General features: G+C 40.7%; 1 protein-coding gene across 1 annotated transcript in view; it reads right to left on the minus strand.

The window, feature by feature from the left end:
* The window catches only part of LOC102212624 (connector enhancer of kinase suppressor of ras 3-like), a 46114-nt gene that overhangs the window by 13488 nt on the left and 15375 nt on the right, over positions 1 to 17251 (minus strand). Inside the window, exons 2-5 of the mRNA XM_005732717.2 lie at positions 8939 to 9102; positions 3708 to 3910; positions 2739 to 2826; positions 102 to 143 (exon numbers count right to left, since the gene is read on the minus strand). Coding sequence (XP_005732774.1) covers positions 102 to 143; positions 2739 to 2826; positions 3708 to 3910; positions 8939 to 9102 — 497 coding nt within the window. The remainder of the gene's footprint in view (positions 1 to 101; positions 144 to 2738; positions 2827 to 3707; positions 3911 to 8938; positions 9103 to 17251) is intronic.

Here is a 17251-nt window from a genome sequence, read left to right on the forward strand (position 1 = left end):
CACACACACACACACACACACACACACACACACACACACACACACACACACACCTTCTACTATGTTCGAACAGAGGAAAGTAAAGCAAAAGCAGCACTCACCACTTCCAGAATCTTTTCCTCCATCTCATAAACTGTGCAGTCCTGGAATTACAGACATAAACACAGAGACTAAGAGATCTCACAAACATCTGTCCAACATCTGCTTTATTATCATCACTGTGAGAGAAAACAAAAAAAATATCAGAGAAACAAGGCAGCCCCTGCCTTTGGTTTTTTAAAAAAAATTGTATGCTTTTATTTTGAAGTGGCGTATGACACAAAAACAACTGATAAGAGTTGGGAAATTACCCATGCTGGTAAGGAAAACAGAGTCACATGATTAAACTATGTGACCCAATTTAGTATTGCTTCAAAAGCAAATACTGTTCACACTAAATTGAATTAGGTGTCAGGATGGACGAGAAGTTCATGAACACAGATCTGAAGTCTGGATGTCCTTGGTAATATTTCACGTTAGAAGACTGAATTTGTAAAATCTGATATCAAACAAAATCTCCATACAATGTCATTCAGTGATGCCAATCAATCAATGCTTCACCTCCTCTTCTTTAACTCCTATTCTTACTGTCTTCTGATCAATTTTCTAATATTGTAATTTTTTAATCATTTGCTGAATAAGACTTTTTCCACACAACATTCTGGTGCCAAACAACTACAGCTGTGTTTTGTATGGGGTCTCGCCTTGACAGTCATACCTTTACAGTTAGTTATGGAAGAGAATTAAAAGTCATGACGACAGTAAATTTATTTTTATGTTGTTCTGTATTTGGAAAGAACTTTCAGGCTAATATCGTGTTACTGTACAGCAGACAGAATATTTTCATCTTGATGGTTAAAGAAGTTTTTTGTTTCAGAAAACAGATGCAGTGGAGCATTTTCACATCTGGGGAAAAGGAGAACTTGCTCATATCAAATTTGGCAGGTTTTCCATTCAGAAGCCAGAACTGTGAGTGTGGCAAACAGACACGGGAAAGGAGAAAGGGAATCAGCGGCAAAACAAATATTTGTGAAATGACAGCCTACAGGAGAGTGAAACCAGGAGGCAGGGACGGTGAACGCCTCCCAGAGACACCGAGAGGATTCCTGCTGCGGTTGGAGAAATAACAGTTCCCCGTAAACACGCTGACAGGATGATTGCATGACAGCGCAGCAGGGCGACGCCTCAGAAGGCTCTGCAGACACATGCAGGGAGGTGGCACGCTGCAGAAAACTTCCAAGTGCACGTCCGCTTCTGAATACTTCAATAAATGAAGAGAAATCCAGCTTATTGCAAAATGTGAAGCTCTGAAACAAAAAGTTCTAAACTAATGAAACGTCTGGCTGATTTGCAGCTGAAGTATTCTGCCGTTGCATAAAACATGTCTGTACGCCTCAGCTGCATTAATATGCATCATGTTTGAACTTCTCACACAATTAGTTCCCTCATATTTTGTCGTGTGACAGCACGGCTGCCTCAGGTAGACTCTGCAACGATGTAAAGGGTTACATACAATTCATCACTGATTCATGACTTTATGCTTGGTTGCACAAGACTTTGTATAGAATAGATCCTTAAGCTGTGGATTTAGCATTAACAGAGCTGAGAAAACCTGATTTTTTTCACTTTTCTTTATGGGATAACTGATAGCTGAGAAGGAGATGTGAAACAAACTGCTCTGTGACGCTAATTCCCCTCCTCATGGTAACTGTACAGTGAGTGAATTTTTTAAAAAGTCTCTTAATAGTTTATGCTTGTGTATAATTAGGGGCCTGTCACTTTAAATGACGGGTGAAAAGCACGTGAGTGGTTGTAGCCAGTCTCCGTTTGTTAGGCTTCACCTCAGGTAAACTTCCCAACTATGTTTTTGCTGTCAGTGCTTTTAGAGCATTTTAATGCAACTTTCTGACAAATATTATTCCTCTGTGTGGTAAAGACATTGAAATTAAGAGAAATTTGCAGGTTTTATAATCAAGCCAGCTAGCATTAGCTGATAACTTAGCTCCACTACCTCAACCAAATGGTCACTTCTGGCTCCAGTAAAGTGGACTACCAAAATATGAAAACTGGGGCTTTAAAATGTGTTCAAAAGCTGACATCGGGGGTGTGTCCATCTTTTAAATACAGTCTATAGCTTACTCTGTCCCTTAAGGAGCGTAAAACTGCTTAGATGACATTTTCTTTGGGCAGCAGCATTTTAGGATGGTGCATGAATATACGTCTTCACAGAATTGGGATGCTTCTTAATTATAAATGTAAAACTTTTAAAATGTATTCAGGACACGTACTTGACATTTCCCACTCTCCATGAACTGGTTTTGTTGCAATTCCACATCTTGTGCTTTCATTTATATTTTAGTAATAATCTCAAAGTTTCTAAAGTATGAAACATGTAAGGATCTCAGCTATCGGAAGGAGATCAAAATGACTGTGCTCATGTATACAGTAGTTATCTGGAGCTTCTTCATGATCATCACCACCAACAACAACAGATCCAGAAAATAAACATTTTAGTTCATGACCTCCTTCCTCTCTGATGTGTCTTTATGACAAGCTGCTGCACACAGAAAACATCAGAGATCTGTTTCTCTTTTAAGGTCTCATGTGGAGATTGTATTTCCCAGAGTGGATCTGTTAATCACTCAGGAAAGCACAGAAACACTGAAGAAAACACAGAGCGGCGTCTGAGCGTCACTGACCTTCTGGACGGTGGAGGTGAGCTCCAAACACAGCTGGATGATCTTGCCTTTGGTTGAGGTGAAGTCATTGGCACTCGACAGAGGAGTCCTAGCAAGAAGAGAGAAACTAAAATTATAGAATCATGTCAGGGCTGGCAGACAACAGGGCAACGTTTTAAAACGGATTCAAAATACGAGCAGGGCCACAGACTATTCGGTCTCTTTATACACTACCTCTGATCTTTTACTGCTTCACACTGATCGGCCATGAACAGCCAATGGTAAGCAAGTGAAAAACAGTGAAACAAAACAGCATGCAATGCTGAACACTTTAAAACACATTTTAAAAAAGGACAGAACATCAAAGAAATTAATGAAAGTTTTCATTAACTTCAGATCATAATAGCTGTTCCAACCCAAACATATCGAGTATGACATTTTTTTGGACGAGATAACTGGATGGAGACTGAATAAAAAGTGGCCCCAGGTGTTTCTGGGTGAGCGAGCTGACACACTTCAGATGTCAGGTGCATTATGGGGCATCCATGTTTGTTTCCAGCTGCTGCAGCCAAGCTGGAATGTGTTTCAAGCTGATACAAGCTGCAAAAAAGCTGAAGGAGTCAAAGCGGCGATGCAGTAAACTGGAGCAGCGCTGCGAGGAAACACGATACTAAAATAATCAGAACGGAGGGGAGAGTACAACCGCTATCTTAGAAGGAACAAAGTTGTGCACTGAGCTGCATGTTATGAGTGAACTTCTGACTGACACGTTAATAAAAACAAATGCCATGTTAGTGAAAGTGTTGTGTGAGCAATTATGCAAGTACAGTTAAATTTATAAATTCAAAAGAAAGCCTGGATGAAAACATCAACTGTGACATCATGGTATCCAGTTTTATTTTTATGCTTTTTACGAGATCGCGGTTGTTTTAATGAGCAAATAATGTTTCGTTTTTAATACCAGGATACTCTGAATGCCGTCGTGGTTACCTGTCCAGCCAGGCCAGCAGATTCTTGGCGGTGCCGATCAGTTCGACCACGGCGGTGAGGAATTCATTGGTGGGCTGATTGGAATTTTTGCTGTGGTAGGCGGGGTTCTTCCTGCGCTGCGTCACGGCGCTGCTCAGGTTGTGGTGCGCTGTTCTCATCTTCCCCACCAAAGTCTTCAGGTTGTCCGACTCCACGCCATAGTTCTGTTAAAGAAAGATGAAAGATTCAGTGAAACAAACCTGCTTCTTACTCAATTATTAAACATAAAGACTACACTTCCCATCAGCACTGTCACTATTTCCTGGCTCACTAACCTTAGCACAAGTATGCTGCCACAGGAAACTCTGAAAGAGGCACTGCGGAAACGTTACACTGCACAAAGCTGCAGTTTGAGGAGTCCACATTGTATTTTGCACCTCAAAGTACTTTTTGTTTGAGAACACACAACAATGTTCAGGAATGATTGGAGGGAATTTAGAGATTCCCACGACCCTTGACCACAAACACACCCTGTCTCCCTAATGAAAACACACACACACACAAAAACCCCACACACATTCCTGCAAACCAGTCGCCATAGCGATTATGCGACTAAAAAAAAAAAAAAAAAAAAATTCCCCACCACATCAACGTCAAACTAAATGACTCACAATGAAATGACTCATCAATGCCACGTGTTTAATTAATCAGTTTAATGAATCTGATACCTTTTTGTTTATTTTCATGAATAAGTGCAGATGTGTTACGTTTATGTGTTATTACATCTGCAGGTCTGAACACGACCTTTGATTCGCTTTGTCGCCTGCAGCGATTCAGATGTTTGAGGCGTCATGACGCTCAAAGACAAACAAAACATCTGGAGCCAAATCGACGTTCCACCTTGACTGAACGCAGAAAACACATCCTTCATAGCACAACATGACACCTGACCTCATGTTTCAGGCAGAACTTTCAAATCGTGTTAGAAAGGATGTGATCTCTAGGTGTCAATCAGAAAAGAGCTCAGGATGATGCTGGGCTGTGATGGAGTGAAACAAGGAGCATAACTATCAGAAGGTTTTTAGGAGGTTCAAGTATTTTAAAACTTTCAAAAAATGACGGCACTGAAGTGAAAGATCTCTAGAAGTATTACAGATCAAACAAAATTTATAAGGTCTTCAAAAACAGAGAAAGTACCCAATCTGCACATTTGAACAAACTGAACCAACAAATTTCCATCATCTCACATAAATAGAAGCTTCTCTGGTAGCAGATTAATTGTGTCAGCTCCACTCTTTTCATATGGAGAGGCAAAACTGCCAAAAATCATAAAGAAAGGAGAGAACAACTATCTCACACAATCTGCACACAAAATCATTTATAAAATGCAACATTAACCAGAAATCTTGCCAACATCTGGATAAATTAATATGCCAAACACATCGAAATCTATAGAAAATGTTTACTGTAACTGTCAGTATAAAACAATGCTCGTTTCCCCTTTTCTTCCACATTATTATCCCCAGAGCATCATCTCTGTAATTTCTTTTTACGTCTGTTGTGGAACAGAGACAGCTGCCTCCAGTCAATCAGGAGACCTGAGCTGAAACAAAAACATCTTTTTCCCTCAACAGCGGTGAACCCAACTGCAGGCCTCCCTGATCATTGAGTGCATCATGATTGTTTCACAAAATCTGGGTCATTAAGAGCCTGTGGCTGCCTAATGTCACTCCAATTATCAGAATAAGTCTGTGGTATGTACTGAGGGTTAAAGTCGGGAGAGAAAAGGCCTCTCTTGTTCTGTTAAATGAGCCTCAGTTGAAAACTGATCATGTGACAAGACGCTGGAACAAAACTCTTCCTCTACATGCTGAAAACTGTTTGAATGTGTGTGTGTGTCAGGGGAAGGGTGGGGGGGGTCTCTGACAGGTGGGAGGGTCACATCTGTTTCCTGCTCCACCCCAAAATGCAGCAAACTCTACCTCATGCTGCAAAAAATATCCACAACACATCATTTGACCTTGCTTGAATGCTGCAGGAAAACGCTCCCTGAAACTTTGGAGCTGTGTGTGCTCTGATCGCAGCATTGATTGGTTAGTTTCAGTGTGATGTCATAACTGTATTTTTCCAGAGGTAAGTGAAAGCATTTCAGGAAATGACACGTCGCTTGTGCCCGTCACATGGCTGAGGGAGGATGTGGGATACAGACTAAAGCTCTGAAATACGCTACTGTCAGGTTGTTCAGCCTTACCTGGGGTCAGGAATCTAATAAAGATCAGCTAATTGCAAACACAAATACAGTATGAAGAGGGGTCTGACTAGCACTCTTTAAGTTGCCTTTCCTTATGACATTCCTAAAGACTGAATCATATGACAGACAAAGCCGTTATGAACCAGAAGCAAATAAATTGTCATTTATTTGGGCAAATTCCCCACTGACTGTACTAACGATTCCGCTGATTCAGTAAAGGACTAAATGTTACAATCCCGGACAATGCATTGCTTTTAATGTACAAAATCTTGAGGGATGGCTTGAGGGATCAGATATATATCGGATGACGATATAAAAACATCTATTGTTTCATTTTATGCTATCGTTTGTTTCGTGGTGTCGCAAAATAAACTGTTTACGGCAATATTTTTTCACCGTTTTGATGGTCACTGTAGTGGCTATATTAATTTCCTAAATTTTTCTCTTTCTCTTATATTTTATATAACCACACTACGGACGGACAAGCGCCTGTTTTTTTTATGCATTGTGGTTAGGAACAACGACGGTAACGCCATCGCGTGTCCGCTTGTTTATGTTCCACATAAACCTTTCACAATAAAGCTCAAGATCCTGTTGAGACTTTTCTAAATAAACTGAATCACGTGAAAGAGCAGATTATTTACGGATGAGAAGTAAAAAAGAGCCGTCAAGTGCTAAAAAATAAACCTTAGACTCAAACGTTAGAACAGGCTTTTCCCCGCAGCACGCCGTGTAATTAATACTCACAAAGAAAACGGTGGCTGTTACAACTTATGTCTAAAAATGTATAGTTTCATGCATCGGTTAAAACACTCGACTCCAGCTACATGACGCGCAGCTGGAAACACTTCCCGCAAGTCGAGCTGCCCGAGATTCACAGAATTTACAGAAAATGTTGCATTTTTGTGATTTATATCGTTATCGGATGATAGAATTCTTATATCGGGATATGAGATTTTGGTTATATCGCACAGCCCCAGCTGTTATGAGGAAAAGCCATATATATAAAAATATATATAAAAAAAGACTTTTCCCTGAAATGTTGGGAGTTTTAGGAATCTTCTCTTCAGCCAATGAAGTATTCTGTGTTTTAATGCTTTTCACATTTAAACAAACATTGAAAAGTTCAGTTACAGATGTCTGCGTGTAAATGTCATATTATCAGATAGCAGTCAGACAATCTGAACAACTATACTGGAGAAAAGTTGATATGGTGGACACAGTAATTTGTAGTTAGTGCGGTTGATAAGTGTCTGTTGTGGTCACTTGTTCTTTTATCGTCACCATTTGTTGGCGGGTACAGCAGAGTGTCAGTCTCCATTTAAAAAAAGCCACTGAATCCTATTCAGGCCAGTCACAACATTAAACCTCAGCACAGCCTGTAAATCCCCCTTTTCACCACCACACAGACGTTAGAGCCCATAAACAGCTGACTGAGGGGCTCTGTGTGTGCTTCAAAACTTTAAACGGGTCACACCAAAGTCTGCAGCCACTACACAGCTATTATGAAGCCTCAATGTTAGTTTTTCAGGGTCAGGTGATTCGCACATCCAGTCTGCCTTTTGCAAACCAACCTACCTGCTAGTTAACTCCACCTTTGTGTCTAGATATGGTTAACCAGCCTAAGCTGGAGTGACTTTCAGGATAATTTAATTTCAACATCACTACTACCCTTTCTGTTTTCCTTCCAATATTAACTCTATGATAGATGAAGTTTCCTCTTATGACGTTCTCCATGCTGAGTCACCGGATCATTTACTCTTCTGTCGTCTCTTTGTTTCAATGTCCACGTGTCATCGGCTCAAGTCACTGGTTATTTCATTCATTACTGATTTTCATGCATAACTGACGTGCTTTTAAACAAAGATTTCTCCTCCCGTTTGACACCTTCTGGGCATTAAAAACATATCACACAGCTCTGTGTTTCACAGCGAAACAATTTTTTTAGAAATCATATAAATGTTTGCCGTTGATTTGTTTGAGTGAAAACAGGAATACTGAACTTTTTAGCCACGACCGACTAAACCAAAACTCAGTTCCACTAAAGGGCACGACAGGAGAATCACAACACAAACTACTGCTCAACTTTCATTCATTTGTGGCATTAAACCTAATAAACCGAAGATAAACTCTGTAGTTTCCTAGAAAATCCCTCTCTTGCTCAGTTTTCAGACTTTCTGAGAAAAACTGTCCAAATATATCAGACGCAGTAGGATTCTGATCACAGCACTGGTCTTATGATTGTTATGATGAACACTGAGCTGTTTTAATGCCCCCTCAGGCAGCGTGTAATGTGCATGGTGGTAGCTGTGGTGCTGTTTTTAAATGTAACTGAAACATTTATTTAAAAGAAACAAATCTTTGCTCTAGAAACTTTTACACAAGGTTTAAAGCACTGCCATCAGTGATGGACAGAAAAGGATCATCTTCTGCTCTACTGCTGAACTTATAAGCATCAGCCAATGAGTCTAAGCAAAGATTCCCAAACCTCCCTCCTTCCTGGACTCTCCAGACTTTCCAAGGCATTTCCAGTCCTGAGTCTCCCCTGGAGTGGACTCCCTGGACAAGCCAGAAAAACATGACAAGTGGCCAAAAATGGATGGAAGCTCAAACTGTGAAGCTCAAATTGAGATATCCCCTTTACTAACTGCTAACTCAGTTAACTCCAGTGCATGCATTCGCCTACAACATTTTTATGGTTTGTAACACAAGCCAGGTGTTTGTGTGGTCCAGACACCATCTCAGCAGAGTCTCACACAGAGAGAAGCTTTGGCAGTTTCTCATCAGCATCATTAGAAATGGTTTGATTGAACAAGAATTGGAGGTCAACACTGCTAAAGACATATCTCAAAGGACTTGAAACAGGTATATTTAACATGCTGACTCATGAGTGATGACAGCGGACACTGAAATCCACAGTTATATAGTGGAGGAACATTTCTAAACAGGAACGTTATCAGAAGTAAAAAGAGAATGTGGGATTTTCTGATTTCTAACTGACCAGAGCGCAGAGCAGATCCACCGCCTCCAGGATCAGCTCCTGGTGTCCAACCCTCGCCACACCTAGAGACAGCAGCTCCTGGTGGGACATCCTGAGCAGCTTCTCCCCATCCACCTGCAGCTGTTGGAAGGATGGGATGTACTGCTGCAGGCTGTCATCCAGACCTGAGAGAGACAACGACAATGAAGCACATTTAATGTTCACAGAACAGGTTATTGATGAAATTCACCATTTTAATTCAGCAAAACTCAGGTTTGAAATTTATTTGAATAAACTGACAAATTCATCAGGGATGCAACACAATTAGTGTTTTATAACAGAAGTGCTTTTGATCGCTCACATTTCTAGGTTGTATATCATGGATCACCAGCCTGGAGTTCTTAAGGCACACACATGCAAGTAAACCAGAGCATGACTTCAGCATCTGAGTTTCAGTGAAAGTCATCTCTCAATGATCCATTCAGGTCTTACAGCAAACAGCTGCTGAGTCAACATCGCCTTATTGACTCAATCAGTCACTGTGACAGCCAACAGCCTGGCAGCGTCCTGCCAGCTCACCAAACCACACCTTTTCTTAAATCCATCACCTCCGTCAACCAACCAACAAGCAAACTATTTTCGTCACCTAATAACAGACCAAGAAACACATTCCTGTATAAAGGAATACGTTTCTTTCAATAACTTACTGTCTGTTTGTTAGTCCTAGACTTTGTTTCAAGTATAATGTTTTTCTGATTTTATTTATCTAACTTTACCTGAGTAGCTAAAGATAGCTAGGACAATTTTAATTAGCCCCATTTAGTTTTTTAAAATCTCAGTCTCTCTGTTACAGTCGCCTCATTTTGTTGTTTCTTACAATCTCAACACTTCCTGTATATTTCAAATTGAAAGTCCTATAGCACTTGTAACTGTACAGAAACCCTTCACATCTTAATGAGGCTTTTATTGTGAAACATTTGCAGGAACAACACTCAAACTAATTTGATTTGAAGAAATACATTTGACAATTTAAGCAGTAGTTATTAATGCATGACTTACTCTATCACAACAGAGAATATGCGAGAAGAGAGCTTTACTGTGAAAGGAGGGAACAGGATGAGACCTTTTCCCCCCACATGTGTAGAACAAATTGAATTTCTGGCATGAATCAATCCTTGACAGCCAACTCAACCACACGCGTGCATGTGAACATCGTCGGGGAGCTCACGTGTATTGAACTCGTAGCACTAATCCTCTGTACCATCATCACAAATCTACGGCTACTGTCACTTAATACTCAATACTCAAATCATCAAACCATAAAGTGTTGGTTCATTTAACATTTAATAGCTCTGCCAGTAGTGGTTAATGCGCAGGTTTGCATGCTTAATGACATCTTTCTCTGGTGGCCCGGTATGGTCATACTGGGCGCCCCACTTTCAGCCCTGTGACCTCATGAGACCTCAAGGGAGATGGCGCCCGTTTCAGCGGCGCCACTTTGCACCCAACATTCACCTCTGACCTCTGTGAACGAGTTCAAAGAGTTCTCTTAGCTGGATCAATAAAATGAGCAATCACGCACCAGTTACTGTCTGACACACATGAGCACAGAAAATGTTCGCTGCAGGGTTTTTGGATGTGTTTGGTTGGGAAGAATATGAAAAACTCAAAAAAAAATATTAAGCATACGTGCACACATTGTACGCTAAAGAGAAGAACTGTCTACAGCAATTTAACAGTTCAACAGCCTCTACAACTCTCCGTTCTGCCAGCGTGAAATCCTCCATCTCAAAGTTCACTCCACAGCATTGTTTTTGTTCAAAACATTTCAACAAGTTCTTTTTCTTGATTTAAGTTCAGACTTTAATGACCCACAGGAATCCTGCATCATACTAAAAATAAATGTTAGAGTTTTAGCACACAAGCTTTCAACAAATGGCAGATGATGATGATGTTATGCAGAAGCCGAGCAGCAACTGGCCAACAAAATGTCTGGGAGGGTGAGAAGAAAACAACTGCCCCAGCATGTGGTCATTAAAGAAGCTGCGACTCCTGTTTGTGTTCGGGACGACAGATGGCCCACACTTTCTCTCTGACAGCAGGGAGGAACATTCCTCTTAACTAACTGCTGACGGGACACCTCCGAGTTCAGCAGCCTCTGACACAGAGTTGCACCGAGAACACAAAGCGTGTTTGTTTGCTTACTGATAGTACAACGGTAAGATTCGATTAATTTTGGTCTTTATTATAAAAGGCCAGAATAAAGACTCACAGGATTTCAGCAAAGTTTGAGGGGGTGATATTGTCTGGGAAGCACTCCAAATCAGGCCCCAGCAGGAGGATACGGGTCGTCTGCTCATCCCCCAACAGGGTAAAATTTAGACCATCTGGGGGAGGGACGGGCAATACTTCAGGACATTCTCAGAGGGCCAGACTTTAAACAACGAATTTAAACATGCATTGTCTTTTGATCCCCTTCCTATCATTTTGAAAGTTAAGCACTTAGTACTGAGCTTTCCTCATAGAGTGATCTGGTCACCACTCTCATCCTGCAGAATGACAGACTCCAACTCCAACTCCAGCTTCTTGGACTGCACCCAGCAGTCCTGCATCTGATTTGAAGATCTGCTTCCAGAACCTGCTGCAGGTGGAGAGCTGAACGAGTCACAAACAGCAGCTTCAGATTGTGGATGGGATGAGAAAGTCACTGAAAGACAGTGATACTGATACTGCTCCTTTATTGTCACAAAATATATTTAGTTTAATTTGAGGTGGTAATTAGCAATGGATCAGTTCATGATAAACAAGAACAAGTTTGAGATCCCTCCATTAAAGCATGTAAATTAAACTTTAATTAAAAATTCTCCATTCATCAAACTAAAAGAAAACGAGATACTACTGTGAAAGCCTTGAACTCCTATATCTTCACACATTCATTTTGGTTTCTGCTCCAGTTCAGTTGCTCCTGAAAGTTTCTCAATACACCCAAATTGAAACTGTGACCATACTCCCAAACCTTCCTCAGGTAAATATCCACAATTCCTGCTCCTTCTAGGTTGTAGCGCATCTCCACACTTCAAACTAAACTCCCTCTGCTGTTGGTCAGAGCAGTTTGCATTCAGCAGGAATGTGTTGGTGACAGCCTGGATCACATTACTGTCACCCGAGGAGGCCGATAATCTCTCAGCTGCACAGCAGGGTCGGCTAAACGTCACACGGAAGCCAAATCGCCCGCTAATGAAAGCATGATAACAAAAGACTGAGTCTCCCTGAAAAGCAGAGACAACTACCATCATAACATAAGCAAACATGAGTTTCTGCTAAGCTTCTACACTTGATTCTTCCGGTGATGCAGAAACATCCTGCTCAGATGGGAAACGTTTGATAGATTCAGGTCTGAAAACCAATGGCTTAGACAGTTTGCTCAAATTATGGGAGATTAACAAGTTAAATAAAATAGATAAAAGAATAAAAACTCAAGTCCAACATTCAGGTCTGGATCCAATGTTCCAGCAATACATAAAACATCATTAATTTCTGTAGCTGCTGAGTCATTTTTATCATTCCTCATCTCGATGATTGCTCTGTCGGGTTTGGCGCTCGGCCCAAACTCTCGGAAAGCCGTTTCAAACCTCTGACAGGCGCCGAGGATCGAGCCGGATTACCACACTGTAACACTGCTGAGAGCCTTGTGTTGGCGGTTTAGTTGTTTGGTTTGTGAGATGCTTCTCAAGCAGCACGAATAATTAAACACAGCAGATGGTATCTGTGTGAACCTTTTCTGTCCATAGCACCACAAGAAACACTTACTTTAGGAAGAGCTGGAGAGAAGCCCTCATTTATTGAGCAAATATGGTCTGAAACAGTAGGGTTATCTCTTGGGATAAAACTGAACCACAGAGGTCCATTCAGATCATCTCTTACTGAGCACGAAATATTGGAGAAAAATGCTTGTCTATATGTAAAGAGATTTGGTTGACATCTTGGTTGTCCCCTTTGGTACAAAATGTTTGATAATTATTGCTTTAACATGATCAGCTGCATAGGTGGGGGAAAAACAACTGTATCTGCACTTATGTTTTTAGTTCATCTAATTTGTACAGACTTGTAATGTGAATGTTTCACAGTGTACTCTGAGCTCAGGTTCAGACTGATGAAATATTCATAGCCTGTTTCAGAGGATTGATTTCCAAACAGGTGAGAGGAAGGAGGAGGGACAACAACGCTGGGAGCAGATCAGCTGCTTCATTCACCGACATTTACAGACAAACTGCCAGTGACTCACAGTTCCAAGCCCATCCGAGGCCATGGAACACCTTTTCAAAAGACGTGAAGAAACAGTGCACGTATCAAAGGGCATTTCCTCGATGCCCATCGATACGTCCAGTGTCAGCTAGACCTGTGTCGCATCATATCGTCTGAGATAATGCCGGTATTCATTTTTAAATGATATAAAATATCATATTGTGGTATGATTGCTATAGCAACTCCATGAGCTTGTGTTCCCTGTGCACACAACAATAAAAAGAGCCCAGGCATGTCTGAGAGGAAGCCTCCAGTATTTGTTTAATGCTGCAGAATCGACTGCAGAACATCCCAGGAAGAAAATATTTTCAAGGTCAAGTTATTTTAGTCATTGTAAAACAAAAGTGTGAAGCCAGTTATGTTGTACTTAACATTTCCAGGGAAAATACTGTCCACGCTACTTTTGTGCTTACCCATGCAGTCTTATTTCACCTTTTTCATCGGAAAAAGATAAGACATAAATACTGCATACAATGAACACAGTTTTACTGAGTGTTTAGTATTTTTGTCTGTATCATCAGAAATGCTGTTATTGCAAGTGTTCTTTAAATATACTGTCAACAAAAGAAAACTGTTTTTAACTTTCAGTTTTTAACCTCTGATTTTAAACTTACCTGCTCCGAGTTCACTGCCATCACAGCATAGTTAAAATGAGAGAACCATCTCAGTATTTCCGTTGAAACTTTCGTGTTTGTTGACAGAATAAATTCGGCTTGACATGAAAGGCCACTAGAGAGCAAAGTGCACAGACACTCTGAACTCTGACATGATTCCTGAATTCCTACATTCACTTTGTTTAGTGTATTTTGCTCTTTTGATGACCATACAGGGAGTGCAGAATTATTAGGCAAATGAGTATTTTGTCCACATCATCCTCTTCATGCATGTTGTCTTACTCCAAGCTGTATAGGCTCGAAAGCCTACTACCAATTAAGCATATTAGGTGATGTGCATCGCTGTAATGAGAAGGGGTGTGGTCTAATGACATCAACACCCTATATCAGGTGTGCATAATTATTAGGCAACGTCCTTTCCTTTGGCAAAATGGGTCAAAAGAAGGACTTGACAGGCTCAGAAAAGTCAAAAATAGTGAGATATCTTGCAGAGGGATGCAGCAGTCTCAAAATTGCAAAGCTTCTGAAGCGTGATCATCGAACAATCAAGCGTTTCATTCAAAATAGTCAACAGGGTCGCAAGAAGCGTGTGGAAAAACCAAGGCGCAAAATAACTGCCCATGAACTGAGAAAAGTCAAGCGTGCAGCTGCCAAGATGCCACTTGCCACCAGTTTGGCCATATTTCAGAGCTGCAACACCCAAAAGCACAAGGTGTGCAATACTCAGAGACATGGCCAAGGTAAGAAAGGCTGAAAGACGACCACCACTGAACAAGACACACAAGCTGAAACGTCAAGACTGGGCCAAGAAATATCTCAACACTGGTTTTTCTAAGGTTTTATGGACTGATGAAATGAGAGGGAGTCTTGATGGGCCAGATGGATGGGCCCGTGGCTGGATTGGTAAAGGGCAGAGAGCTCCAGTCCGACTCAGACGCCAGCAAGGTGGAGGTGGAGTACTGGTTTGGGCTGGTATCATCAAAGATGAGATTGTGGGGCCTTTTCGGGTTAAGGATGGAGTCAAGCTCAACTCCCAGTCCTACTGCCAGTTTCTGGAAGACACCACCTTCAAGCAGTGGTACAGGAAGAAGTCTGCATCCTTCAAGATAAACATGATTTTCATGCAGGACAATGCTCCATCACACGCGTACAAGTACTCCACAGCGTGGCTGGCAAGAAAGGGTATAAAAGAAGAAAAACTAATGACATGGCCTCCTTGTTCACCTGATCTGAACCCCATTGAGAACCTGTGGTCCATCATCAAATGTGAGATTTACAAGGAGGGAAAACAGTACACCTCTCTGAACAGTGTCTGGGAGGCTGTGTTTGCTGCTGCACGCAATGTTGATGGTGAACAGATCAAAACACTGACAGAATCCATGGATGGCAGGCTTTTGAGTGTCCTTGCAAAGAAAGGTGGCTATATTGGTCGCTGATTTGTTTTTGTTTTTGAATGTCAGAAATGTATATTTGTGAATGTGGAGATGTTATATTGGTTTCACTGGTAAAAATAAATAATTGAAATGGGTATATATTTGTTTTTTGTTAAGTTGCCTAATAATTATGCACAGTAATAGTCACCTGCACACTCAGATATCCCCCTAAAATAGCTAAAACTAAAAACAAACTAAAAACTACTTCCAAAAACATTCAGCTTTGATATTAATGAGTTTTTTGGGTTCATTGAGAACATGGTTGTTGTTCAATAATAAAATTATTCCTCAAAATTACAACTTGCCTAATAATTCTGCACTCCCTGTATGTTCAGAAAGTTTGAATAATTTACCATTGAGAAATTCACTGACGAATCACCATTTTCTACAATAACTTTTGAACATTTAATGAAGCCATACAAAGGTTTACATACTGGGATAAGCTTTTCTTTGGTACTGCTGAGTCTTAGAAAACTTGGTCCATTGTATATTTGTACTGGCCCTTGGTAGAAGGAAGAAAAAAAAAATTGCATTTTCATTAAGTTATACCATTTAGTATGTTTATATCATCCATCCATCCAGAAACACTGTCACTGGCCTAAATCAGCTGGACTGTTTGTTGATGTACTCTTTCTCAACAACATACGTCTAGTCCCAGCGTTTTAAAATGTGTGTTTGTTCTGTTTAATGAGTTCCACTTTTTTTCTCTTATAATGATAATAAAATATTATAATAATTGTGAGAAAAAACTGGAACAGTTTTAAATCGACCTGCTCTGATGCCCGTGTGTTTCTAAAGGCCCCATTTTCCAAAGTTTACTTTAGTCACAGATGTAAGAAAAGCTTGCTTCTCCATCTTTGACCGGTCTCATGTTTGCAGACGACTGCGGACCTCAGCCTGTCTGTCTCTCAGCTGCTGCCGGGAAACTGTGTGCCAACAGGAAGCAGCAGCTCAGGGTGGGAAAGTTTTAATTGTTACCATAATGACAAAGCTGCACGATAGCCTCAAATCCATGAAAACTAGGAGGTTAATATTTGATGGGTCATTACTTCATGTGTCTTAATCAATTTTATCTGTTATCAATCAAAAGACGGCAGCAGTGCTAAGGGCTTGGTGACTAATTTTGCTCTCCAAGATTATGAAAACAAAATAATCCAACAAACTTTGACTATCCTTGTCACCCTCTCCACCCACAGACGGATGCGAGATAAGCTATACAGCCACAGAGCATTCACTAATTTGTGTCAAACTCTGAGCAACCCCGCTTCATTCATCCCCATTTATACATTTTCCTTTTATGTTAAAAGAACAAGATTTCAACTTCAAGAACATTCCTGTAAAAGACATGTTAAGTTTAATAGAAGGATAAGACAGCCATGTTTTTAAGCCCCCCCCCCAACTTTGTGGAGGCCATTTTGGATTGGCAGACGGCTACATTTATGAAGAAACTGTTTAAACAGTTCAGTGTGAAAGACTTCTGACCTCAACCCCCCTCCACAGCATCCTGACATCTGACAGGAGGTGTCTGCTTCCACAGCTCTCCAAAACCCGATGACGCAATGTTCACACCTACTTCACACCAGGCCTGACCAGCCATGCAGGGGTGAAAACACATCTACATCCATTTTCCCTTCTTTGAGGAATTAACACACTCATTATTAATCAAACTCACAAATAAACATTTTTATGGCTGAAGCAACCTTTAGCAGCCAGATTCCACATCCTGAAAAAAAAAAAAAAAAAAAAAAAAAAAAAGCCTTACAAAGCACAGACTGTAATTTGTTCACGAGTAATGTTCAGATGTATTGAGATTTTTGGATGTATTATCACATCAATTCTCCTACAGTATCAATATGTGTATCATTAAATATATTTTTAAAAAGATTCTTTCTTGCTGTACTTCCTTAGCTGCAGTGCAGATTGAGTATGAACAAAGTGACTGTGGATAAAATACAGTGGGGCAAAAAAGTATTTAGTCAGCC

Source organism: Pundamilia nyererei, unplaced genomic scaffold (assembly GCF_000239375.1).
Source record: "Pundamilia nyererei isolate P.nyererei 1_Seehausen unplaced genomic scaffold, PunNye1.0 scaffold00048, whole genome shotgun sequence".
NCBI lineage: Eukaryota > Metazoa > Chordata > Actinopteri > Cichliformes > Cichlidae > Pundamilia > Pundamilia nyererei.